The sequence below is a fragment of the Cotesia typhae genome, unplaced genomic scaffold, assembly GCF_013202065.1.
Source record: "Cotesia typhae breed Kobodo isofemale line unplaced genomic scaffold, CoteBio_Ctyphae scaffold_121, whole genome shotgun sequence".
Taxonomy (NCBI): domain Eukaryota; kingdom Metazoa; phylum Arthropoda; class Insecta; order Hymenoptera; family Braconidae; genus Cotesia; species Cotesia typhae.
In genome coordinates, this window is record NW_027423773.1 from 3,844,150 (window position 1) to 3,872,032 (window position 27,883).

At 29.0% G+C, this 27,883-nt stretch overlaps 1 protein-coding gene across 1 annotated transcript in view; it reads right to left on the minus strand.

The window, feature by feature from the left end:
* Positions 1 to 411: 411 nt before the first annotated feature.
* The window catches only part of Elk (Eag-like K[+] channel), a 62,885-nt gene continuing 35,413 nt past the window's right edge, over positions 412 to 27,883 (minus strand). The window contains exons 3-16 of the mRNA XM_074252809.1: positions 24,656 to 24,889; positions 23,814 to 23,945; positions 22,417 to 22,544; positions 16,690 to 16,921; positions 16,452 to 16,615; positions 14,730 to 14,943; positions 14,451 to 14,630; positions 14,166 to 14,365; positions 13,617 to 13,866; positions 6,655 to 6,917; positions 6,219 to 6,367; positions 4,445 to 4,604; positions 3,808 to 4,240; positions 412 to 2,172 (exon numbers count right to left, since the gene is read on the minus strand). Coding sequence (XP_074108910.1) covers positions 1,946 to 2,172; positions 3,808 to 4,240; positions 4,445 to 4,604; positions 6,219 to 6,367; positions 6,655 to 6,917; positions 13,617 to 13,866; positions 14,166 to 14,365; positions 14,451 to 14,630; positions 14,730 to 14,943; positions 16,452 to 16,615; positions 16,690 to 16,921; positions 22,417 to 22,544; positions 23,814 to 23,945; positions 24,656 to 24,889 — 2,966 coding nt within the window. The 3' untranslated portion in view covers positions 412 to 1,945. The remainder of the gene's footprint in view (positions 2,173 to 3,807; positions 4,241 to 4,444; positions 4,605 to 6,218; positions 6,368 to 6,654; positions 6,918 to 13,616; positions 13,867 to 14,165; positions 14,366 to 14,450; positions 14,631 to 14,729; positions 14,944 to 16,451; positions 16,616 to 16,689; positions 16,922 to 22,416; positions 22,545 to 23,813; positions 23,946 to 24,655; positions 24,890 to 27,883) is intronic.

The window sequence follows — 27,883 nt, forward strand, 5'->3', positions numbered from 1 at the left end:
AATATTAAAAATTACATTGAAATTAACAGTCACATGTAGAAATATTAAAAAATGCAATTGGTTAAAAATTATTTTTCAAAACAAATTTATTTGAAAAAAAAAAAAAAAAAAAAAAAAAAAAAAATTATATATGTAGAAAATTTGAAAAACTATAAGGGCAATTTTTTAAGAATATTTCTTGGGTTCTAATTTATCTTGCGAAAAAAATAAAAAAATTTTTTTAACTCTGCTGATTTCACTATCATGAAAAATTCTACTTGTAGAAATTGTAAAAAGTTAGTAATTCATATTTTCAATAATATTTAAATATTAATTAATTGATTAAAAAAAAAATATATAAAACAATCAAATATGATATGATTATGGGGATAAAACAGTCAAATATGATCCAATAATTTTATTTGTCTATATTATGATACATTACATGTAGATTTCACGCTTATACATGTTTTTATTATTAATTATAATAATTATTATTATTTTTATTACACACCGTACGCATATTTACATAGTTTAAATTTTTATAAATATTCCACAGTTATCGATATAGATAAATGAAATTAATAGTAATCCAAAATTGATTAAATTTATCGAACTTTTAGATTTGAAATATAAAACAGGTAAAATTATCAATATTATTTATTAGTATTATTATTATTATGTTGTTACAATTTAAGTATTTTAAATATTTTTACTCATGGCCTGCATAAGTATCTTAAACTTTCATACTTGTGCGACTTCAACAACACTTACTTGAAAGCATCAAATTAGCAAGTGAAGTTTCTTAATTTAGATATGTTAATTTTGATTAAAAATCAATTGACTAGAATTTTCAGTATGAGTGTTGTTAATTTTTATTCAATAAGAATACTTCTGTAAAAAGTGATATATTTTTAAAAATAGTAGAAGAGTTTTATTAATTGAGATTCAGAGCCGCGTTAAAAATTCTAAAATAAAATTTAAAAACAAACTGGTAAAAAAAAAAAAAGATTAAAAAAATTATTTGATTTTCTTTAACGCTGGCTGACATATTTTAGTTGTAACTTGATATATTTATAATAATAATTATTATTTTCGTTATTATTATGATATGGACAGCATAGAAATAGTATAACAAAATATATCTAAAGTATATATCATTACAATTATTTATTTTTTTGTTCGTTTAATATTAAAATTGCCAATAAGTTGGCATTTTATAATTGCTTTGTCGTTATTGTTTGACAATAATTAACGATTAAAGTACATATATTTTATTTTGTTTAATTTATGATATTTTTAATCGTCCGCTGCCGTTAAAATTATTGAAACACTTTAAATGAGTGCATGGCCAAAGCCGTGCCTTTATCACGCGATTATACTATATTTAATTAATAGACTTTATTATTTATTTACATTAATTATTAATATACTTCAACAATTGATTAATAATATTTATTCTGAGGCAATTTCTGATTGTTTTGATATTCAACACTCAGTTAATTATTTTAAATATAAAACAAGAAAATAAAATCAAAGAAAAATAACAATATAAATTAAAAATACTAAATATTGTCTTTGAATGATTTAAAATTCATATTTCAATGGAATGTTTCATACAATTACGATAATTAAATTGTACTATCAATTTATTAAATATTTAATAATAAATTTCGTTAATTGTTTGTATATTTAAATTTAAATTCACATTAACGTATCATCTAATTTGTATAAAGATATGTTTCATTCTTAGAACTATTAAATTATTTCCATTTAAAAAAAAAAATAACTGGCAGTGTTAAAAAAAAATTAAAGAGTTAAACATGAAGTAGTAGGCCTTCAATTGCAGCAAGTATGAGCTGAGTATAAAAAAAATTTTGACTTGCGGAGATGATACTAGTAGTTTGTAGTGCGAAATTTCAGTGGATAAGTTTCAGCTAGAATTCAGATTAAAATAAAAATTAGCTCAGCTTTGATTACGATCAAGGTTCATCCAGCACGATTTTGAAATACTATCGGTATTTTTTGGTTGCATAGTTTTGTGTCGAGCCCTACTTTCTACGTCACCCGCGCTAAAACGATGCGGAATTTCGTTGATAGCACGGTATGCTTGACTTGGTGCTGATCTTTGTGAGACGGATGATGACGATGAACTTGAGTTTTTTTCTGATAGAGTGTAATCCAATTTGTCGCCTATAAATTTAATCAATTCATTAGTTTAACAGAATTTTCTGTATCAAAAAATTTTTTAATTTTTCAAGAGATCATACGCACTTAGAATGAAAAGAAAAAATCAATTTTTATTAATTTCACTTTTTATGATGTAAATATTAGATTAACTTTATTTATGCCAAAGTCTGTTGGCTAAGTGGCAAATTTAAACCAAATACATTTGAATTGTTTATGCATGAAGTACTGTATTGTAAACAATATAGCGATTAGCTGAATATATATATAATGTGAACTAAACTGAACTGCGCTTAGTTTAGAATTACAAACATATAATACGATTTAACCAATATACTGATTTTGCTACATATTCAAATTGAACAAGTAGTCATACAATTTATTCTTAAAGATTTATAAACTAGATAAATTTACAATGTCTACTGGAAGTTTTTCCCACAGACGTATGACTGTAATGTATTGAAGTTAATACATAAAAAATTAAATATCAGTCTGATAAAAATCTATCTGTTTTTTTATCCTTATTCTCAATGCTTTTTTTTTCTGTGAAATCTAAATACATGTTCTCTTTTCTATACTGTTTCTTTTCAGCTGTGTCAATGTTTTAGATTCAAAAAAATTATATAATATGTAGACTATTTTTATGATACGTATTATATTTATAATCAACATTTAATTATATTTGTATGTCGGTGAATCTGTCATAACACAGATTTATGCATAACCCTTGAGGGGCTACCCCTCTTTACATCTCAGAAATAACGTCTCGAGACAATAACATCTCAGACATAAATGTCTCGATGCAATTTTAAATTTGTGTGCAGATTTTATGCTCGAAATCAGGCCAACACAAACGCGTGTAATCATGTTATGCCCTTTTAACATGGTTTTTGGGTGTTTTTATGCTCGAAAATAGGCTAACACAGAGGAAATATTATTGTCTGAGATATGATTTCCAAGGCATATTTGCCAAAACATTATAGGCTGAGAAAGTATGAGGGGTCACCCTCTCGAGGTACTACACATAAAAAAAAAATTTCTTGAACTAAGAAAACTTTAAGGAAGACCGAAGTTATTTTGGAGCAAGAAAAAATTTTCTTGACTTAAAAAAATTTAACTTCGTTCAAATAATTTTTAATCTTCCTCAAGATTTTCTTGATTTAAGAAAATTTACGCTTGACTCAAGATTTTCTTTTATTTCTGTGTATGTAAAATCACGTGTTCCCTTTCTTTCACATGCCGGGTCCTCAGTAGGAAAATTCTGAATCATAATGTAACTACTAATATTCATAAGTCAAATAAGCTGTTTATGAAATCTACTTCCATTTCGGCTGCCGAATGGTATTTTTTACAGTGTAGAAATATCGAAATATAGTATTGTTCTTATTCCTAGCAATAGACTAAACTTTCTTAGTGGGTTCGGTCAAAGGTACAGATCACTTCTTTTTTGATCTTCATTAATTACTTTAAATGTATACTATTTAATTAGGTATTTTTACGATGTTCTTGAAGTACACAGACTTATTTATGATCCTAGTAGTTAGATTGGCTATCAAATCTCCTTCCATTTCAACTGTCGAATAGTCTTTTTCTTGTCTTCTAAGTGCGGATAACTTTAAAAGTTAAAAAGTAAAAACTTACCGGTTTGAAAACGTGAACACTCTTGTAATTGTGGAGTACTACCGCCATGAAACAGCGGAAGAGGTTCATAAGGAGGCGGTGGTAAAGAAGACGGTGAAGAATTTGTGGAATGATGATACTCTTGTTCGCTAACACCCTGAGAAGTACCGATCAACTCAGGATCTAGCCCCAGAATGACTAAAACTTTCTGGGGATTATTTTTCACCCATTCTTCGTGGCTTTGAAGATTGGGAGCTGAATAATTATCATCTGTCTGAGTGCTAGCATCCATGAGCCTTGTAGGTGGACCCCACGACAATTCGTCTGGCAAATAAGACGAGCTCTTTGCTAGCAAACGATCTTCAGAACTGCTATGCCCCGTTGGAGTCGGCAAACTCGGATTGCTTCGTGGTGTACGTACCATTAACTGCAGCGCTTTAATTGCGTTTCTCAACTGTGAGTTAATTAAAGTAGATTAATTTAATAAATTGAATATAATATGGATGTTTTTGATCGTTGATATTAGTTAAGTTTAATTGGAATCGTAATACTTTGTAACTAACTGCGTAACAAGAACTGTTTTGTGATGTTGTTTAATAGATAGTGATATCACTGATTATTGTTTAGTAATATTTATTAAATACATATGTATACTTACTTCGTCGCTTAATGTAATAACATCTTCATGCATCATTGAAACTTGCGTAGCCTCGAGCCGTTCATTCGCATCACGATTATGATTCTCCAACGATTCTTGAGTAACTACTTGTACTCGATTTCTCAACCCTCCTCTTACAAGTCTTCCAACTCGATCACTTCTATATTCATAATTTTTTTTCAATAAACTATTTTTAATAAATATATTATAAAATAATTTATAATAATAATAATATAAATAATAATAATAAAAATAATAATCATTTACAATTTTTTTAATAAATTATGACAGCATTCTACTTTAAAACATTATAAAAATCGAACTTTCATTTTTTCAATATTGTCCTAAAGTAAATATGTTCTATAATGATCTCTAAAAATTTTAATTAGTTCATGCAGCTTATAATTATACTGTTTCATACCTCAAACGTAACTACGTTAGCGAGCTAATAAGTTTCAAGTGTAGAAGTTTCTTCAATCAAAATACTAGAAAAATTTTTTTGAAAAGCCAAGTTTTCAATTTAACAATTTCTATGCGAATTATAAAGTTTTTTTTAAAATAGAAAGTTGAGAAAATACGAGAATGTTTTTAATTAGATTCGATTCTTGACCCAAGTCGATAATATCTTAAACCGCAACATTACCACGAGTCCTAACTAAAAAAAAAAAAAAAAAAAAAAAAAAAAAAAAATTATTGGATAGTGTATGTATATTTTGTTTAAAAACAGAGAAGTCGTTACTTGGAGTAAAATTCTTCTGGAAAAATTTCCACTGTTTCAATAATTATAAGAGTAATCCTCTCGAATTGAGAAAATTTAATATTTTAAAGCAAGAGTGGAATCTTGAAGAAAATATTTTCTTTAATTCTATAAGTTTTTTTCCTTCTAAATCTTTTAAGGAAATTTTTTACTTGAAAAATTCAAACAAATTGAACTTTTTTTTACATTTTTCGAGGGTAAATATAAAATAAAATTCTAACTACATATTCTGTACACCTGTATCAATTAGGTAAACTAAAATTATTCAAAAATTTCTATTATTACTATTTTTTTTTTTTTTTGCAAAAACCAGTGAAAAAAAGACATGCAATTTTTTATCTTTTTTCGTTTATTTTCCGGTATTCCGATATATTTTGTGTAAATTAAAAATTCTTGTTTAGCCGATTGCTAGTGATATATGTAACCAAAAAATTCAAAAATTTTCTATCTTCAATAGCCCATTTTTTAAATCTTTACACCAACGCAGACCCATCTACTAATCAAGGCGTGGTATTTAAATTGGGTTTTTGGATCTTAAAAAAGCATAGAGTATATAATTAAAATTTTTTTAATATAATTCAAGAGCGGAATTACTATAAGCCTGACAAACCCTACATCAATATCTTTATTCATAATCTCATTAAAAATTCTCAAAAATAAAATTTTTCAAGCACCGAAAGTAAAATGTTGCCTTAAGCTAAAATTTTTTCAATTTTCTCTAAAACTTTGTTTAATTAAAATTTAATGACACTAAAATTAAGACATTTAAAAAATTTTAAGACTTTTGCACACAAATTTCTATAAAAAATAATTAATATTTAAATTTTGAATGTAAAAATTAAAAAAACGTACAATGAATGCAATTTGTTAAAAATATGTTCTCAATAATAATAATTTACTTGAAATAAAACTAAAAAATGATCATTAATTTGCAAATACTTAAAATTATAAAAATTATAAATAAACAAATAAATAATCAAATAAAAAAAAAATGAATGAATAATTAAATTAATTAACCTGAATTTATGCCGTGGACTAGTAATGTGCATAGGTGATCTATTGGCTGGTGATAACGGGGGCGTTTCACCATCTTCTGGAACATTTTCATCATCCTCAGTGATGGACGGCAATGTTAATGACGGTACTCCATTCATATCTGACTCTTGCTGTAACAAAAACCTTAATTAAAACCCCATTTTAATGTAAAAAAAAAAAAAATTATCTCGAACTAATTTTAATTATTTCCGCGCTTTATATTAAAGACTATGACTCAGCACTTAAAGTTTAAAATTTTCTGCTTTAAAAAACGCGAAAAAAATCGAGTAAATTACAAGGGATTTCCGTAGTCTCTAATTGAGATAAATTTAGTTCCAGAGCTTTTTATAACGTCAGCTACAGTGATAAGGTATAATTTAAATTTAAAAAGCAAAAGAAATTTATTGAAGCATCAAACCTCGGCTTCGTAGCCTTCACGCAAATTGTGCGTCAGATCGTGAATGATTTCCTTGGCAAATTGATCCTGATACTCCGGATAGAGACGTAGAACATCAATAAGACCTTGTATATGAATACACTTAAGGTAGCAGTATGTTAGGGCTTTCACATCGCAACTTGATTTAACAATAACGTCGACGGCGCTTCCTGATCCACCGGCACCTCCATTCGTGCCATGGTTAAGGTGTACATCTATATCACAGCCTACTAGATCACCTTTACCTAAAAAAAATTCAATTCATGGAAAAATTTTCTTCTGTGAAAACAAAAAAATAAGCATTTTTTGCACGACTCATAATGCGACAAATTAAATAGTATGGGAGGAGGAGGTCAATTGAACCAAAAAATGTTTTGTAATTTTTTATTATTCAAATTAAAACTAAATAGAAATTTTTTTTATCTTGAAATGGTAATTTATTATGTCTACTATCATCATCAATCCATAAATTAGTCAAGAAACAACGTGAATTCTTAAAAATTATCAATTTATGCAAACGCGTCAAATGGTTCAATTGACCCCCGCTTGGGGGCAATTGAACCAATAATATTTAAAACTGAAACCCAAACTTTTAATAAATAATATGTATATTGTTATTTGTTAATATTATTAAAGCACATTTTTTATGGACAAATAATATATTATATAAATTAACAATGAGTTAAAAAAATAAATTCAGTTCATCAAATTGTTAGGTTATTTGCTTGAGTATTTTTTACTCAAGCAAATAACCTAGAGTTTGAGTCAAGATGCGCGCGCATGGTTCATACTTTTCCGTGGTTCAATCGTCCTCGGGACTGCTGGTTCAACTGACTCCATATAATTTTATGACAATTAATAGTAAATAAAAATAAATAAACCATTAAATCACTATAAACGAATTCGGGGATTATTAAGTATAAGTCGCGTTACTAAAACCATAAGGGCATATCTCAAAATATACGCTCTTATGGCATTGCAGAACCAAAAAGGCGTATAAAAAAAATTTTTTTTGCTCCAATCAATATAAAAATAGTAAAAACATGAAAATCTATCAAGAATACGGAAACAAAATTTTTTTTAATATACGTCCTAATGGTTTTAAGAAAAATTTTTGAAGTTATACTTCTTTTGGCGCGTTGGAGAAAATTGATGAGGGTGAATTTTTACGATGCGCGCGCACACCGACTCCCAAATTTAACAGTATAAAATTAGTTCTAGGTGGCATGAAAGTCGATAGCTATGTTCAAGTTGTATATTCTAGTATTTTTGTACTTAGAAGTTCTAAGTTAGAATAGGGATGCTAAAATGCACGATTCCAAAAGAAAAATCGATCTCGAGAATCGCGATAAATTTTATCGAAAGAATTGATCCTTGATAAAATCGAGTTGTGAAAGAATCGATCCACTGATAATCGATCGTTTGAATGAAGGCGTAATTTTCAAAATTAAAGAATTCCATATCATTATAATGAACTAATTTAAAAATTAATATGGCTTATACTAATGCATTTTCAATTATTAAAATAGACATTTCTTCTAGATTGAAAATAATATTTTATTGCACTTAATAACAGTGAATTATAATTTTTTTACTAAATGCTTTCTAATATTTAAATGAGTTAATTAATTATTAATTAAATTGATTTAATTAAATATTAATACTGCTATTAAATATTAATCAAATAAAAAGTATTATTAGTTAAATGTATATTTTAATAAAAAAATAAATATTTTTTTCTAGTTTCAAAAATAATAATAAAATTATTAAAAGAAAGTAAAATTAAGTTTTTCTTATTAGAAATATCATTCCGCTGTTGGTAGGGATTTAAGGAACAATATTTGCTGTAAATGGTCAGCACTTAATCGATTTCTGATAGCATTTCCAATATGACTAGCAATAGAAAAAAGTCTTTCACACGGGACAGAAGTTGCAGGAATCGTGAGGTGTTCTAAGGCTATCGATGATAAAACTGGTGCAGATTTTTTTTTCTCGGTTCAAAACTCAATTGCGTTTTCATCTTGTTGAGAAGGACTATCGATAAATTTTTTTTTCTAATACGATTATAAAAATTTTCAATGACACAGAATTTATTAGATATTTCACCATATTTGTATTTTATTGATATAGTAAATGAGTTAAAAAATCGAGCTGGAGGAGTTGCTATTTATCACAATGCAAACGATACTACAAATATTATTACTCCTTGCATTGATATGACAGTCAGACAGTCCGAATTTGTAAGTTCATCAAAGTCGACCGTAGGTGAATTTTGTGTAGCGGAGTGTATAATGGAAGATGGTCATAAAATTGTTTTAGTTGCAATTTATATTTCTCCAAATCAAAAAATTGAAGACATTATTTATTTTTTGAAAAGAACATTATTTCCATTCACAACAATTGGAGCATCTTATATGGGTAAAAATGAGGATAAGTTACCTATGATTTTGAGTGGAGACTTTAATATAAACTTTAATTCAAAGACTTCTGAGCCACTGATAAAATTTTTTAATGACGATTTAAATCTATCAATTAATAATGACACTTCAGTTTCAACAACACGGCATGGCACCACTATTGATGGTGTATTTACAAGGTACTTATCTACAGTTTCAACAAGACTATTTATATCATATTTTAGCTACCACAAACCTCTGGTTACTCACGTCCCTATTCAGTCACTACGAGAAGAATCTACAAGTATAAAATAGTTTATTTAAAATATTTATAAATATATTTAATTCATAGTCATAATGATTGTATATTTTTACTATATAGTCATATTTTCACGTAAATAAAACGTTTTTCATTTAAATGTAATTTTTTTAATTAATTTTAGTATAATATTTATCGTTAATCACCACTGAATTTTAGTTATTTTTTTTTATACGCCAAAGAAGTATAACTTCTAACGCGTGTACATGAGTACACACACTCTTTTAAGTCATAAAGGCGTACCTATTTTTTTGATTTATTATTAATTATAGATTAGAGTAAATAATAAATGTTATGGGTGATGAAAAATATCACACTACAACTTAATTTATCTGAAAAAATATTTATTTAAGTAAAAAAGAAAAATTTTGAATTGATTTTTGATCTACTCTTAAGTTTCTTATAATTTTAATAATTCCAAAATTTATCATTAAAAATATAAATAATTCAAAAATGAAAAAAATACGATTTTTTTCTTACCCTGACATATAATTGATAATAAACCGAAAAAATAAGATACGCCCTTATGACTTTAAAAAAAATTTTTCTTAAAACCATAAGGGCGTATATTCAAAAAATTTTTTTTATTCATTTTTTCCATAGATTTTAATTTTTTTACTATTTTTACATCGATTGAAGCAAAAAAAAATTTTTTCATACGCCCTTATGGTTCTGCAAAAATATACCAACGTATATTTTGAGATACGCCCTTATGGTTTTAGTAACGCGAAGTATATACAACTACGACAGTTCAAATTTTATCAATTAATTAAAAAATTAAAATTTCATTAAACCATTAGACACCAGACGAAAATAAAGTTTCCATACTTAAAAATACAAAAATCTCAATTTTTCAAAATTTAATAATCGCAATGATTTCAAATAGATAATTTGATTAAAAAAAAAATAATTTTATATAATGTAATAAAACGAGAAAATCATTAGAGTGAACTAACAACTTTGCTACCGTCACGCAATAGAAAATTTTTCGTAGCTTGGATACACGATAACTTTACAAAAAATCCATTATTTACATTGTTTTATTGTTAATAAACTCGTTTTGTCCCTTTCAGGATTTGGTATCTCAAACGCATATCTAAATCAGTGTAATTAATAGTAATTAAAGAAAAAATGACTTGGTACTTTCTTTGTAATTATACACGGTAAAATTTAATTCTTTGTGCATTTACGCGTTATAATCAGCTAGAACTGAGTAAAAAAATATTTTAAACATAAGCTAGCGACCTGCAATCACTATGTGGCTGCCGAAATTTCCGAATTATGAATAAAAAAATTTTTACTGGATAATTTTTTGATATTTGTAATCACACTGTACATTTTTTTTTATTTGTTTGTTTTAAAGTCACATAAACTACTAAGGTCATGAGGGGGTAAACTTTTGAGATTGTAACTCGTTTTATCTTTTTGGGCTCAGCAGAATAATACACTTAAATATTGAAAATATTCATCGGTGTACGCCGGACTCGAATCCGGTCCAATGCATTTTGGAAAACACGGGCCGGATCCGATAGGCTACTGCGCGCCTACTTTACATTGTTTGGGTACTGTTTAAATAAATTTTGAAAAATAATAGAGCTATCACAGGATCAATTACACCGTAAAAATTTCGAAGTAAAAATAGATCCGACGCACTTTACTCGCCCGTGTAGTGTGAAATAATGGTATAAAATTTTCTCGGTGTAAATTTTCCATCCGTTAAAATTTAACACGATGCAATCTACTATTTTTTACACTATTACGTGTTACTCTATTTATTTTTGTTTAATAAGCTACAACTGATCATTGAATATTTTTAATTACTTAATTTTTATCATGAATTAATAACTATATCAATATTATTTATATATTAAATAGTTTGTTGAGCATTTTATTATTTTCATGATTTTTAAATTCAATTATATAATATATTATTGTAAATAATTCAACAATAAACATGTCGAGAAGTTTATGGTCAGTAAAAAATATTGTGTTAAATGCGGTCTACACAAAATTAGTTTTACAATTCAACACATTCTGTGTTATTTTACACACAAAAATTGTGTTATTTTAACACAGAGTTTGTTGAATTTTAATACTTATTTCACACAATATTTTTTACTGTCCATCATTCATTTTTACTAATTATGGTGATAATTTAAATATTATATCTCTACCATGCTATCGGTTAAAATCTTACTAATAATAACTATGACCATCGCTATCGTAGTGATTGAAATATCATCATTATTTTTATATATTTTGCATATTTAACAAACATCATATACATAAAAAATATGAAAGATTCACGTGAGTACTCAAATTAAAGATCTCAATAAGTATAACATCGGAATGAGCTTATATCTTAAAAAATGTCAATAATTAAGTAATGACACACTGATAGAAAATTTATGTTGACTCAAGAGATATATTTTTGATCTAAGAATTTATTTTGGAAGACAAATGATTATTTTGCTTTAAGAATTTCTTGTCTTGATTTAGATTTTCTTGGCTTAAGAGCTATATTATCTTCAATCGATACATTTAGTTTTTCAACCAAAATAACATTATCGTTAAAAAAACTTAAAATAATTCATCAAAGTATATTTCAAAAACTAACTAGTCTTTAATTGTTATACCGAAAAAAAATTATTTCTTGGAAATAAGTAAATTAATATTAATAAAAAAAAAAGCCATTCTTAACACAAGTCGGTAACATCTTGAATCAATGTTATCGCCTATATTAAACCAAGAGACAAAAATTCTTGAAAGAAATATATCTGTATCTAGTTTTAAGAGTTCAAATTTTGAAGAAAAAAATTTTCTTGAATCAAGATTGTTTTTCTATCAGTGCATTGTATCTTATCAACTAATGATATTTTTGAAGAAATAAGCTTACTTCGATGTTACAATCATTGAGACCTTTTGCTTGAATACTTACATGAATTTTTTATATATTTTACAAATACTGTATCGCGTTACTAAAACCATAAGGGCGTATCTCAAAATATACGCCCTTATGGCATTGCAGAACCAAAGGAGCATATAAAAAAATTTTTTTTGCTCCAATCAATATAAAAATATGAAAATCTATGAAGAAAACGAAAACAAATTTTTTTTTTAATATACTCCCTTATGGTTTAAAGAAAAAAATTTTTAAAGTCATAAGGGCGTACCTATTTTTTCGATTTATTATTAATTATAGATCAGAGTAAATGATAAATGTTACGGGTGATGAAAAACATCACACCACAACTTAATTTATCTGAAAAAATATTTATTTAAGTAAAAAAGAAAAATTTTGAATTGATTTTTGATCTACTCTTAAGTTTCTTATAATATTAATAATTCCAAAATTTATCATTAAAAATATAAATGACTCAAAAATGAAAAAAATACGATTTTTTTCTTACTCTGACATATAATTGATAATAAATCGAAAAAATAGGTACACCTTTATGACTTTAAAAAAATTTTTCTTTAAACCATAAGGGCGTATATTAAAAAAAAATTTTTTTCGTTTTTTCCATAGATTTTAATTTTTTTACTATTTTTACATCGATTGGAGCAAAAAAAAATTTTTTTATACGCCCTTTTGGTTCTGCAATGCCATAAGGGCGTATATTTTGAGATACGCCCTTATGGTTTTAGTAACGCGATATATATTTATAACTAATTAGTACTGATGAGAACTTTTGCTATCTTCCATTGTAAGTATTACTATCTAATATTATAATAAATATGATTATAATATAAAAATGATAATATTGATTTTTCTTAAATTTTTTTTAGTTTCTTAATTATATAAATTAATTTTTGAGTGTAACATGTTAAACTACTCTCTTGTATGAAAAACAAAATAAATAAATCAACAAATATCGTTTATGGCGAAATTCGAATCTACTTAGAATTACTTTAAAAACTTATCATAGTTAACTAGCCATTACTGAAAAGCATAAGAAACAATAAAAAAGCACAAATTGGGGTCAAGATATTTCCAATAATACTGAATTTAATTTTAAAAACTTATTGTATCGTAAAAATACGCGCGAGGCAAAATTTTCCTTACAATCATAATTATAGCGATAGCTTTAATAATTTACAATAAAAAATTTTCTCCCCTATCATTTTACTCTATAAATTATTAATATAATAGATTTTTTATTGCAAATTCAATGAACATCATAAGCCGTGCACTTTTAAATTTTCAAAAGTTTATTTTTATTTCTTACCCAAAATAGCGACGACCATTTGATTCTGCTCGACTTCCATAGAGCCGTTGGTTAAATAATAAATGTATGAGAGCGCGTCGCCTCGTCGGACTAGATACTCTTCAGGTGCACAAAAATTGCTTTTTATATGGAGCGACAGCAATTTCCGACATCCCAGCGATGCGGCTCCAAATATTGGCAAACTTAATATCTCGCGATGTAAGTGCATTGACACATCACCGCGCAACTCTTCTGGGAATTCCCTCAAAGTCTGTGGATTTTTTAATTTCACAGAAAGGTTATTTTTCGGTAGACAATTTTTCAGCTCAATTTTTATTAAAAACGAATGGTACTACCGAATTTCTGAGGTGATTCCCGATAATTTGACTACCCTCATCGTTATACTCGTGATAAGTTTTGCCCAGTAGGGGGTCCGTGGCTAATCCGCAAATTAACCGCGGAATAGTCAAAAATTTTTAAAATAGGGTTGTGGGTAGTCATTTTACGTGGAATTTCCTCAGTTTTTAATCTCACATGATGAGTATGCTATTAAAAATTTTTGTTACTCACCTCGTGGATGTCAATCCCGTGATTAAGTGACCAAGTAGTTTGAAAGTAATCTTGCATTCTCTGCTTGAGCTGGTCTGGGATTTGATGGAGGGTCAAGAAATCCTTTAAGTTCCGCCACTTAGTACGATACAGCGATCTCCTCGAGTAGACCCGCTGAATTATTGCAGTCATGTTACCGAACACGACTGCGTGCATAAGAGCTAAAACGTTTAAAGCAGTAAAAGTAAAGTTTTATAAAAGTAAACTTTTATGGTAACGGGAAAAAATAAAATAAAAAAAATGTACCTCCGATCAACATAGCGATTATCGAAAATATTTTCTCGTAGGTAGTGTTTGCCGATACATTGCCAAAACCAACAGAGGTCAAACTGCTACAGGTGAAGTAGAGCGCTGTGATATAACTTTCAGTCCGCGTTACATTTTGTACAGGTATTTTTAAACGATCGGCTAGTGAATGTAGCCAACCTATCAATTAATTAAGCAGTTTATTAGTTAATCTATTTATTGGTTTGTAATCCACTTATATATAAATTCGAAATAAATAGTGACAATAATTGAACTCACTGAGGTTCCATTCTTTATCGTTGTGTCTCCCTTCGCTTTCCGCGATAACATACCAAATACAAGCCAGCCAATGAGCAACCACTGAGAATGCTAGCATCAATAATGTCAATATCACTCCGCTATACTGAGAGTACCGTTCCATTTTTTGAAATAATCGAGCGAGTCGTAATAGTCGGGTTAATTTAACTAAATGGATATGACTGTGGCCAGACTCCTGTGGAATTTAAAAATCAAAATTATAGTATTATTGTTAAAGTCCTGTTTAAGTTAGCTCTGAAATTGGTTTTCTGGAAAGTTTCAAGGAATTTTTATAACTTTCGTGCGCTGCATTCAAATAGTGAATTTTAAATAATTGTATTGAAGATATTTTGTTTCATTTTTTTTTATTAATCTTTTAGCGAGCTTTGTGTTTAGTTTTTGCTATTTGTTTATATTATTATTATTATTATTATTATTATTATTATTATTATTATTATTATTATTATTATTATCTATTACCCGTAAATATGGTTTACATTTATATATAAATATATATTGAGATTCAGAGCCGCGTTAAAAATTCTAAAATAAAATTTAAAAACATACTAGTAAAAAAAATTATTCAATTTTCTTTAACGCTGGCTAACATTTTAGTTGTAATTTGATAAATTATTAATAATAATTATTATTATTTTCGTTATTATTACGATATGGATACCCTAAAAATAGTATAACAAAATATATCTGAAGTATATTATAATCATTACAATTATTTACTTTTTTGTTCGTTTAATATTAAAATTTCTAATAAGTTGGCATTTTATAATTGCTTTATCATTATTTTATGACAATAATTAACGATTAAAGTACATATATTTTATTTTGTTTAATTTATGATATTTTTACTCGTCCGCTGTCGTTAAAATTATTGAAACACTTTAAATGAGTGCATGGCCAAAGCCGTGCCTTTATCACGCGATTATACTATTTTTAATTAATAGACTTTATTATTTATTTACATTAATTATTAATATACTTCAACAATTGATTAATAATATTTATTCTGAGGCAATTTCTGATTGTTTTGATATTCAACACTCAGTTAATTATTTTAAATATAAAACAAGAAAATAAAACCAAAGAAAAATAACAATATAAATTAAAAATACTAAATATTGTCTTTGAATGATTTAAAATTCATATTTCAATGGAATGTTTCATACAATTACGATAATTAAATTGTACTATCAATTTATTAAATATTTAATAATAAATTTCGTTAATTGTTTGTATATTTAAATTTAAATTCACATTAACTAATCATCTAATTTGTATAAAGATATGTTTCATTATTAGAACTATTAAATTATTTCCATTAAAAAAAAAAAATAACTGGCAGTGTTAAAAAAAAATTAAAGAGTTAAACATAAAGTAGTAGGCCTTCAATTGCAGCAAGTATGAGCTAAGTATAAAAAAAATTTTGACTTGCGGAGATGATACTAGTAGTTTGTACTTCGATCAATATGTAACGATAAATTCAATTTATTACATTTGTATACTTCGATTTCATAATTCATCGAAGATTTATTGAAAATATTTGAGTAAATGTTTACTGTTCCCTCAATAAAACTTGACCTCTGGTCTTTTTCGAGTAACTGGTCGTTTAAATGCCCGTAAATTAATCAAGAAGCTTTCCATGAAATCATATTCATACCAAGGAAACCATAAATATGAATAACTTACCTCACCACTATAAACATCAAACGCATAGAGTAAGTCAAAAGGCAACGCAGCAAGCAGATCAATAAGAAACCACCTTTTCAAATAATTAATTGCTATTTTACCGCCACTTAGCACAACGTTCCCTTTCTTGCTGACGTAGGTCGTACGAAAATTGAGAAGTATATCTAAAGTACAAATGAAGAAATGAATAAATAATACATCAAAATAAGTCGGTCTTATAAATAACAGAAAAACTTACCGACAATAAAAATAGCCTCGACAATAACATCTGAAACTACGGTGGACCTTTCGGTGCTGACGAAACTGGCGTTGTAAGGAACCACTACGGCGACATAAATCGTGGCCACCAAAGTGATCCATTCCCAAGTTGTTCTGAATGATCCGTAGTGTCTTACAGTGAAGGATGATTTTTCAGCGGCTGAAGTTTTGTACTCTGGCAGGGGTGTCGCCGACGGAGAATGGAGAAGCGGCTACAATTTTATTTTTATAATTATTTTTACTCTTGTTTATTCATCTTCTATATATATATAAGAGATTCCTATCTATATAGTCGCTCATCACGATATCTCGGGAACCATCAGACCTAGAAACTTGAAATTTGGTAGGAATATTCCTTTCGCCGAGTAGAGGTCAGCTAAGAACGGATTTTACGGAATTCCACCCACAAGGGGGGTTACGGGGGCGTTAACAATGAAAAATTCCCGTTTTTAAACTATAGCTCCTATCGACACCAAATTTGGTAGGAATCTTCTGTAGGAGATGTAGAAATAATCTATGAATGAATTTCACGATATTTCACCCCCCCATGGGGGCTGCGGGGGTGACTTTGAACAATGAAAATTTTTAATTTTCAAGCTAAAGGTCCTATCGACTCTAAATTTGGTAGAAATCTTCTGTAAATGATGTAAAAATAATTTATGAACGAATTTTACGATATCTCACCCCACAGGGGGTTGCGGGGGTGGCTTTTAACAATGAAAATTTTTAATTTTCAAGCTATAGCTCCTATCGACTCTAAATTTGGTAGGAATCTTCTGTAAGAGATGTAGAAATAATCTATAAACGAATTTTACGATATCTCACCTCACAGAGGGTTGCGGGGGTGGATATTAACAATCAAAATTTTTAATTTTCAAGCTATAACCCCTACAGACTCCAAATTTTGTAGGAATTTTCTGTAAATGATGAAAAAATAATTTATGAATGAATTTTACGATATTCTACCCCAAAGAGGATTGCGGGGGCGTTAATAATGAAAAATTCCCGTTTTTAAAACTATAGCTCCTGTCGACTCCAAATTTGGTAGGAATCTTCTGTAAGAGATGTAGAAAAAGTCGATGGGCAAATTTTATGATAGCTCACCTCACAGGGGTTTGCGAAGGCGGGTGTTAACATTTAAATTTTTTAATTTCCAAGCTATAGCTCCTATAGGCTCCAAATTCTCATTTCAAATTTTTTTCTTCGTGTCAATTATTATTCATCTTTGAAAAAAAGCCACGCAAACATTATAATGATTGCACATTGAAAGTTACAATGAATATTAGCTGGAATAATTACATGGATAAAAGGTATATGCTAATTCGATGAAATTTGGAATTTGTGAAAGTCAAAACAATACTCTAATTAAATTTCAAGTTTAAATCTAAAAATACAATTCTATAAAATGCCCAGCGAAGCGGGCGAATAACAACTAGTTTATGGATATTGTTATCGCTTTTTAGTATTCTTTTTTTTTTGTTTTCAATTATTAAAGTGTAAATTTATTTACATGCAATTTGTAAATTATTAATATTAATGCTGAGAATTTTGCTCGCGTTTATTTCTACGAGTTGAGAAAAATTATATTAAGTGAAATTACATTGAGATAAATTTTTTTAGAGAATTTGAATTCTAAAATTTAATTTACTCTGTAAAGTTTTATGCTTAAAAATTAAAGGGGATAGCCACTGTGACGGCCGAAAAATTAGGTAGTCAGAGAATTTTTTTGACCGGGAAAGTAAAAAAATTTAGGCATCATGTTTTTTTGTGCTATTAAATGTACATTTAAAATCAATGTTCGAAATTTTCATTAAGGGGTTAGGAGTCGTCAGAATTTTCAAAAACCAATTTTTTTTTTATTTTATTTAAGTTTAATATCTTAAAAATATTCTTTGAAAATTTGAAGGAAATCCGTGAAATACTTTTCAAGTAATTTGATAAATAACAAAGGGCACTCGGGCACTCCAGAACGCTCGAAAGCAGGTATCCCATACAGGAAAATACGACGGGGCCAGGTATGGGCCTCGCTTGGCGCAATGCTGTCAATCTCTGGCCCATGCTCGTAAACCCGCTTTGGCCCAGCTTTGGTAAAAGTCTGGGATGATAACAGGGTGCCAGGCTTGGTTGTTATCATTGGCCCAGGTATGATCGCCTAGGCTGGTCCATGCGTGGTAGCCAAATCTGGGCCATGCTTGCTAACCAAGGCTGTCCCAAGCTTGTCAGCCTATCTTGGCCCAGGCTAGGTAATCAAAACTGCGCCACGTTTGATTGTTACTACTGGCCCACCCATGTAGGAATCGCCAGAGTTGAACGCCGGGGCCAAGCTTGCGCCAATATTGGGGTACCAAGCTTGGTGTCCCAGTCTTGGCCCAAGACTGGGTAAAGTAGCCTTGGCCGTTTCTTCGGTAAACCAGCGTTGGGCCAAGCCTGGGTAGCTCCGCCTTGGCCGATCCATGGCACGCCTGCCTTGGGCCAAGCCTAGGTAGCCCAGCCTTGGCCAATCCATGGCATGCCAGCCTTGGACCAAGCCTGGGTAACCCAGCCTTGGCCGTTCTATGGCACGCCAGCATTGACCCGGGACTGGGTAACCCAACCTTGGTCGATCCATGACACGCCAGCTTTGGGCCAAGCCTCAATAACTAAGGAAAATATTTGTAAATTTTTAATTAATTTTATTTGATTGGAATAAATATTTAGAAATATCATCACCATAAAAAAAAATAATCAATATAAATAACTAACCGTAAAAATCTACCTCTAAATAGATTTGGCTTATAAGAATGATAAGCTTTAGATCGACCGGTCGTTTTAATGGCGTAATGGTTTAGGCGTCGGCTTACAAGCGCGCGACTAGGATTCGAATCTCGGTTCCGTCAAATACTTTATTTCTCTACATTAAATCGGATAAGCTTTAATAAGTAATTACACGTCACAAACTTGCGTTAGTACTACATTGAAACAGAGAATCGCTCATTTAATTAAGATTTTCTACTTTTTAAAATTAATTTTGCAGATTTGAGTAAGTTTGGCACAGTCATGGTAACCAAGGCTGGGCCAACTCTGGGTCAACTTTGGGTTAACTCGGGGTAAACTCGGACATACAAGCTTGGCCCAGTCGTGGCAACAAAGACTGGGCCAAGTCTGGCATACAAGCTTGGCCCCATGTTATCATTCCAGACTTTCGCCAAGATTGGGCCAAGTCTGGTATACAAGCTTGGGCCAGAGTTGTACAGAGTTGGGCCAAGTCTGGGGCAAGCTTGGGCCCGTTGTTCTTTCCTACATGGGCATGCCTAGTTACCAGAACTGGATAATAGTTAATTTTCAAGTCTGGTTTATGCTATTTGATAAAAAATGATAAAAAAAGAATTTTGTAAGTGTTATTTTTTTATTTTAATTTTGATGTAGAGCTAGCGCAAATTCAGACCGTGACTCTTGATTTAAATCTAACTTTCGCTAATTATAGAAATAAAGTGAAAATCGCGTCCGTTCTAACCGAGATTCGAACCCGAGCCGTGCGCTTCCCAGACCGACGACTAACCTCTACACCATACGACCGGTGAGTTGATGCACATCTCATCATTCTTATAAGCTAAATCTATATGGTGACCAAGTGTGACGGTTTATTATTTATATAATTTATGTTATTTAATATTGTGTTTGGATGAAAATTAACTATTTTTTTACAAATGTTTATTAGTTATTAAAAAAATGCAAGCGTCACGTTCTTATATTACTTTAGATTTCGTACATCGTTCTGTATATTTTTAATATCTTATTATAAATTTTAATGTTTAAAATTATCAATATTAAAAATTCAACTGTAAATTTTATATTTTAATTTTCTAAAGACTATATCAATTTTGACGGTACGCAAATGTTTTGGTTGAATAATGAATTTTCAATTTTAACGTTTGCTAACAAATATTCGTTGAGCAATAAATATTTACTGTTTAAAATTCTGTTGTTTAATGATTAATTAACTTTGGATTTCCCATTGAATGGCCGTGGCTGGGGAATCTAATTCTGACTCAGGCTCGAGCAATCATTGGGCCGGCCAAGGCTTGGTTGCCCAGTCTTGGCCCAAGCTTGGGTCGCCAATGAATGGCCAAGGCTAGGTTAGCCAGTCTTAGCCCAAGCTTGAGTAATCATTGGCATGGCCGAGGCTGGGTTAAACAGCCTTGGCCCAAGCGTGGGTCGCCAATGAATGGCTAAGGCTAGGTTAGCAAGTCTTGGCCCAAGCTTGGATAATCATTGGCATGGCCGAGGCTGGGTTAAGCATCCTGGCCCAGGCAAGGGCCAATATAGGTACGCCAAAGCTAGGTTTCCCAGTACTGACCCAAGCCTGGCCTCTTTGTCAACTTTGGGGGTTTCCTGCATGGGATAGCTCTAGAGTGTGCAAAACTTTGAATACGTTTTACTGAAGGTAGTACCTCTACGAAAAGCATATTTCAAGAAACTTACGGAATTTTTTTTATCAAAAGATGATTATATTAATAATTGACTACCAAAATTTCAGATCAATTCACCGCCCCGTTTTTGAGTAATTAATTTTCGAAATTGCATCTTTTACATATAGAGGTATAGAGAGATGGTAAAGTTAGTATGAAATCTATTTGCATTACTCGAGTGGTACGGAAGATTTTATACTAACTTTTCCATCTCTTTATACCTCTACATGTAAAAAATGCAATTTCAAAAATTAATTACTTAAAAACGGGGCGGTGAATTGATCTGAAATTTTGGTGGTGGATTATTAATATATTTATCTTTCGATAAAAAAAAAATTCTATAAGTTTCTTGAAATATGCTTTTCGCGAAGGTACTACCTTAAAACTATATTTTTTGAACTGGTGACCACTGTAACTCAAAAACTGCCTTGAGAAAATTTCTCTCTTGCTCCAAATAATTAAATATCTCGATAGTAAATTTTCATTAATATTTTTATTGACCAACATGTCAAATTGGAAGATCAAATAATATTAAATAATATTTTTTTCGTTCAATATGTAAAATTGCACGCTAAAATAGTATAAAATGGGTATCAAATATTCAAGAGAAAAATTTTTTCAAGGTGAGAATAGTATATTACACACTTAGGGAAGTAAAGTAAGAAATGTCTCAGATCATATGTAATTGTCGGCCGAGGCGAAGCCAAAAAAAAATTTTTGATAATCGGTTGATATTTGTTTGAGTTATCGATGCGACCAGTGTAGTATAAAAAAGGTCGTTTTGAGAAAAATGCGTTTAAAATTTTTAGTCTATTTTCATGTTACTCGAAAATCCAACGAAATATTTATACTGAAATCAAACTATCGACTTTTTTATTTTCTTTTATTGACTGATTCAATTCGAATATCAGCGGATTCGACATTTTTATCAGAGCGCTGAGTGAAAATAACCGATCTACCTGTTCTCACTAAAGTGACCATAACTCTGAATGTTTTTGAAATTTTGATCTAAAATTTCATACACATATTTCTTAAATGTATAAATTTTAATTTACAGCAAAATAAATTATTTTTTCGATTCGAAGTGACTATCCCCTTTAATGAATATAAATTTATGCAAAATCTTTATTTTTTGATGGTAAAAGAGGGGCCGCACTTCTAGATAATTATCAAAAAATTTTAATTAAAATGAAAAAAAAAAAAAAATTAAAAACATCCACTCTAAGAAACTTTCTTGCGTAATAAATAATTTACACAACCTTATTATGCAATTTATGCTTGCCATCTTGATTGTAATGACCCGAGAGGGTATACAAAATCCCTCGGCTTCTTCTTCGTCCGCCATAATTAGGTGACGGTGCTTCAGGATCAATATCACCGTTTAAATCTAAATAGAAAAATTTGTTGTTATTAAAAAATTAAAATAATTAATCGAATTAACTCAATCTGAAAGCAATAGACACTCTCAAAAATCGACTCGTGCTCGGTGGAATTCTAACGACTATTTGACTGTTAAGCATTTATGCGTGCGTATAATGTGTAATTGTAATTAAGTAATTAATTAATTCAGAATATATACATGGGCGTGTATGTGATTGGTGGATGTTTTCTATAGCAGAATTAATTACAAGCCCAAAGTAATTTAATTTAAATTTCCAATCCAAATTATCTCTCATGATACTTTGTTATTTTTTAATCACATCACCCGAACCCGCCAAAATTTGTCTGCTTTACGCAACCTGTTACTCTCTTAAAATATTTCATATTAGTTAGAAGATTTTTATTGTCATTACACTGGAAAAAAAATTACTCTATTCAAGGAAAATATTTTTGGAGTAGACGGTCATTCTGGTTTGTACGTTTCAAAAAAAAATTTTTTTGAATCTTTTTATATTTTTCAAAAGTATATATATCTAACTATATCATTCTTTAGTTTTTTTTTAAATGTCTGCCATTTTATTATTTATAAATAAAAATTTATTTCCGTAATTAGTGTAATGTAACAATACTTTTATTTATTACTAAGTATTCTTATCTTTAAACATATTAAATTTGGCAGTACCCGCCAAGTAAGCTACTGGCAAGTGGCGCATGCATAAAATTTTTCTTTATTTATTTATTTTTTTTAATTAATTTTGATTTAATAATACTTTTTTTTTTTTTATCACAGTAATAACGACTTATATTTTAAAGGTAAATAATTTTGGTTTTAGTTTTTTAGATGAGCCGTTATCAAGTTATCATATACGTCAGCGTTATACCAACTTTTTGGAGGAGCTCCGCTCACCCGGTATTTATTCATAAAAAAAATATAAAAGAAAATAAAGTTAAATATTTTTGGTGTCATCAAAGAGTGTATTTGTTGAACTAAATAAATTTTATACTAACATCTCTAGTTTCTATATAAAAAATCGTAAATATTTGCTTTTTTTCGAACGCCGGAACCAGAATGACCCCTTAATGCCAAACTTTTTATCTTCATCTTCTTGATTCGCAAAATTAATTTTTATAATTAATTCGAACTCCATATCTCGAAACAAAACTTAAATTATTAAAAAAATATTTTCCTCAGACCAAATAATTTTTTTTTAGCGTACAAATGGTTTAATTTTTTTAAAATAAAAACAAAAAAAGAAAGCACTACACATGCACTCACCATCACCGTCGCCAGACTCACGTAGTAATTCTTTCTCGTTAGAAATATCCTTGTGCGATGCCAGAAATAAAACTACGTCGCCCTTTTCATTTTTTATCGGTACTATGTCCAGGATGCATTTAAATGGCGTAGCTGAAAAAAAAAAATCCATAAAATTCAAAAATTTTTCCTGATGGAAAAATTCATTTTTACTAACAGGCTCATCGCATCTTAAAAAATTTACGATGTTAAACTTCAAGAGCTTTTCGAAATATTTTTTCGGGGCGACAATATTTTTTTATTGAATAAATTATTCATACCCCGGGGAAAAAATTTAATAAACGAAGGGTAAACTTTAATTATTCATAAGATATAAAGAAAGCAAAGGGAAGATGTAACAGACTTTGATTCTTTATTAAAACACTCGGCTACCAAAGAAGGATTGTTTACACTCTAAAGACGTTTGAATAAAACCGAGCTTTCTTAAATAATTCATAATTTAATTACTAATTTCCATCCGCAAATACACTAGCAGTTATTTATTTTTACCCCAACAAAAAGAATTTTGAAATTCTAAAAGTTAACTGAAATCGCGAAGTACCTTGTTATCCCGGCAAAGTAGCTTGCTAAACGATTTTACGAAAATATCAAAGCTCAATTGCTGTTTAGTAGTGTCCAAGCCTCCGATGGATCTGAGTTAAATGATTCGCTTAATAGCCCGGTTATACCTTCCTCGCAAGCTCAAACTAAACAATTTTCATCTCATTAAGCCACCGTGCTTAATGGGACTAATTTAAACCTTTAAAAACGGTTTAAGTACTCTATAAAAATAAAATACTAAAACAAGAAAGGAATTAACTCACCATTTTGTTTGTAGAATATGACGGTGCGCTTTATCTCTTTCTTCTCCTCGAGACTTCGGTAAATCTCAGCTCTATCCTCTTCAGTCGTCTTCGGTCCGTAGAGAAATTTGCAGGCGCATCCTTTCTGCATTATTTGCGCCCGCTGAAATCCTGTCAGCTCACAAAATCCATCTGAGCAGTATACGATCGGATAGATCGACGGTACTTGAGCATTTCCCAGCACAAAGTTACTGTCTGCAATTGAAATTTTTATGATTATGTATATTTTCGATTAAAAACCATCAAAAGATTTTATTTAAGGGGTTACGTGCATTGATAGAAGGATTTAGTTCTATTTAATAAGATTTAGTAATAGTTACTAAATGATTTAGTAACAAACCTTTCATTACTAAATATTTCGCAGTAGTTACTAAATCATTTATTAAAGCCTATTTATTTCCATTAAATAAATATTTAGTAGTAATGAACAAATGATTTATTGGTACTCTATAAATTGTTTATTGGTATTAAAGAAATTAATTTCTGTTGGATTCTCTGAACAAAAATAAATCCAAGTTATAAACTTTTAGTTTTATATTTTAGATATTTTGTTCTTAGAAATATTATTTTAGAAAAATAACGTATTTTATTTTATTAGTTTTTAAATATGAAAAACACATTTAAAGCACATTTGTGCAGCTAGAATAAGAAAGCCTGTATAGGCTTGATTTTATGACCTTAGGTACTTGAGTTGTACAAAGGACTCCTTATTTTTCACTATACAGTACAACCAAATATTACATTCTTAGTTAAGAAGAAAAACATGTGTTTTTCTAAGGACAATACAGAGGGTTAGACCTCACAATAAAATAGTTTTTAACATTATAGTTAGTCTGCGACTAAACTCTGTCAAGTAACGACACTTATCTCGATACGATTCCTTTTATGAAATAAAGATTCTATTTGAATCACTCTATGTGGATAATAATCTTGTCTTTTGACTTTATTTATTATTAATCCTATCCATAACTTCCTACAATTTCTAACTAATTTTAGCATATAACCTAACTTTTTTACTCAAAATAATTAAAATAAATACTTTTAAGTAAGAATATATTTTTTATTTAAGACATTTATAAAATTTAAAATTAAACAAGTTCTTAACATATCTGTAATAGACTAATTAAAAAATTTTAACTCAACTCCTCTGAGAAATGACATATAAGCCATTTGGGAGTATGTGTGTTTTCAAAGTTTTGATAAATCTCCCAAAATCGAGCTGAATAACATAATTTGAGTCAGTGAATGGGTTATGTATCACATTGGAATTAAAGCATAGCTATCTACCGACAACACTTACCAAAGAAATATTTGGTACCTACTCACTTCCTCCATGATATCAGCTAATTAGCTTATCTAAAACAAAAAAACTCGGCGGAGTTTTAATCTGTATATTTAAATACACCGAGTGGACAACGATCAATAAAAAATTTTGAAAATTGGATTTTTGACAGACTCCGGAACAAAAAATTCCGAATTTCATTTTTTTTCTGTAAACTTTTTGATACAAAAAAAAAATATTCAAAATTTTGCTTTGATCGTAGTTCATTCGGTGTATTTAAGTAAACAGATTAAAACCCCGCCGAGTTCTTTTGTTTCAGATAAGCCAATTAACTGATATCATAGAGGAAGTGAGCGTCAATTTTTTTCGAGAGAGGTGTCTTCAGACCACTATAACTTTAATTCTACTGAATGTTTTTATCTAAGAATTTAACTATATACTCTTCAAATATGTATAAATAAATGGTAAAAAGTTCAAAATTCTCTCTCTTCATTGATCTTTACGAGAAAATCTGCAAAAAAAGCTCAAAAACACGGGTGTCAAATCAGAGGACCTCCTTTATTTGTGTATATAAATAATAAAATTTTTAATAAACTTAATTAAAAATTTAATAAACTTCCGTTAATTAAATACTAACAAAATTTGAATTACTGTTAAATTCATGAAAAAAATTACCGGACTGGATTATAATTTAAAATGCTACTTTATCATTTATTAGTAACAGCACTATTTTTTAGAGTTTATTATAGAAGTATAAACTTTAAATATTAGACATATGGATTAGAATTATTATTGGACATTTTTTTATCAATAAAAAATGATTATTATTTTTATAGGTTTTGTATTTTTTAATAACTGAATTTATATTTTATAAGATTGGTGTTTAATTAATTTCTTGATTTTAATTTATTTTTTAAGATTATTTCACTTGGAACATACATATAGAATAATAGCTAATCTAATAGTAAAAAAAAAATTACAACTGTCGTTAAAGTACATTTTTCAAAATAATATTTAACTTGTTGTATATAAATTTTTTAGAATGATAATTGCATGAAAGTGTTGTTAGAATTAATTGTAATTGAGCAAAAATTAAATCGAACCCGGAACTTATGGAGAAAAAAATTCTTAGCTCAAGAAAATTTTCGGGTGCCTGAAGGAAGACCGAAGTTGGGTTGGCCGAAGTAAAAATTTTTCTTGAAATTCTATTCTTGGTGGAAGTAATTTTTTCTTAATTCAAATTGTCATAAATACTTGATACAATGAATTTGTGTATTTGATCAAGATTTTTAGATACTTTAGGGAAGCAGGGTCACCTACTTCCGCTAAGATAAAAATTTTCTCACCCTGAGAAAATTTTTCTCTTGAATATTTGATACCCATTTTATACTATTTTAGCGTGCAATTTTACATATTGAATAAAAAAAATGATTCAATATTATTTGATCTTCCCATTTGATATGTTAGTCAATGAAAATATTAATGAAAATTTACTATCAAGATATTTAATTTTTTGGAGCAAGAGAGATATTTTCTAAAGGTAAGAAAATTTACTTCCATTAAGAACTAAATTTTTTGGAGCAAGAGGCTAAATTTCCTTAAAATAAAAAGATTTTCTTGACTTAAATAAATTTTCTTGGATCAAGATACGTATTTCTTAAAGCAAGAGAATTAATTTTGTTGGAATAAGTGAAATTTCTTGTGTCAAAAAAAAAATTGTTTTTTCGCTCAAGAAAATAATTAGGAAGAAAAAAATTTTCTTGGTTGAAGTGAACCTTTTTTTCTGTGTGTATAGTCTTGCCGAAAAATTATGGATTACTTAGCTACAAGCTAATATATTTTTGCGTCGCATACAATCTCTATTTTTTGACAATATTGTACCATTACAACTACTTTAAGCTCTGAAA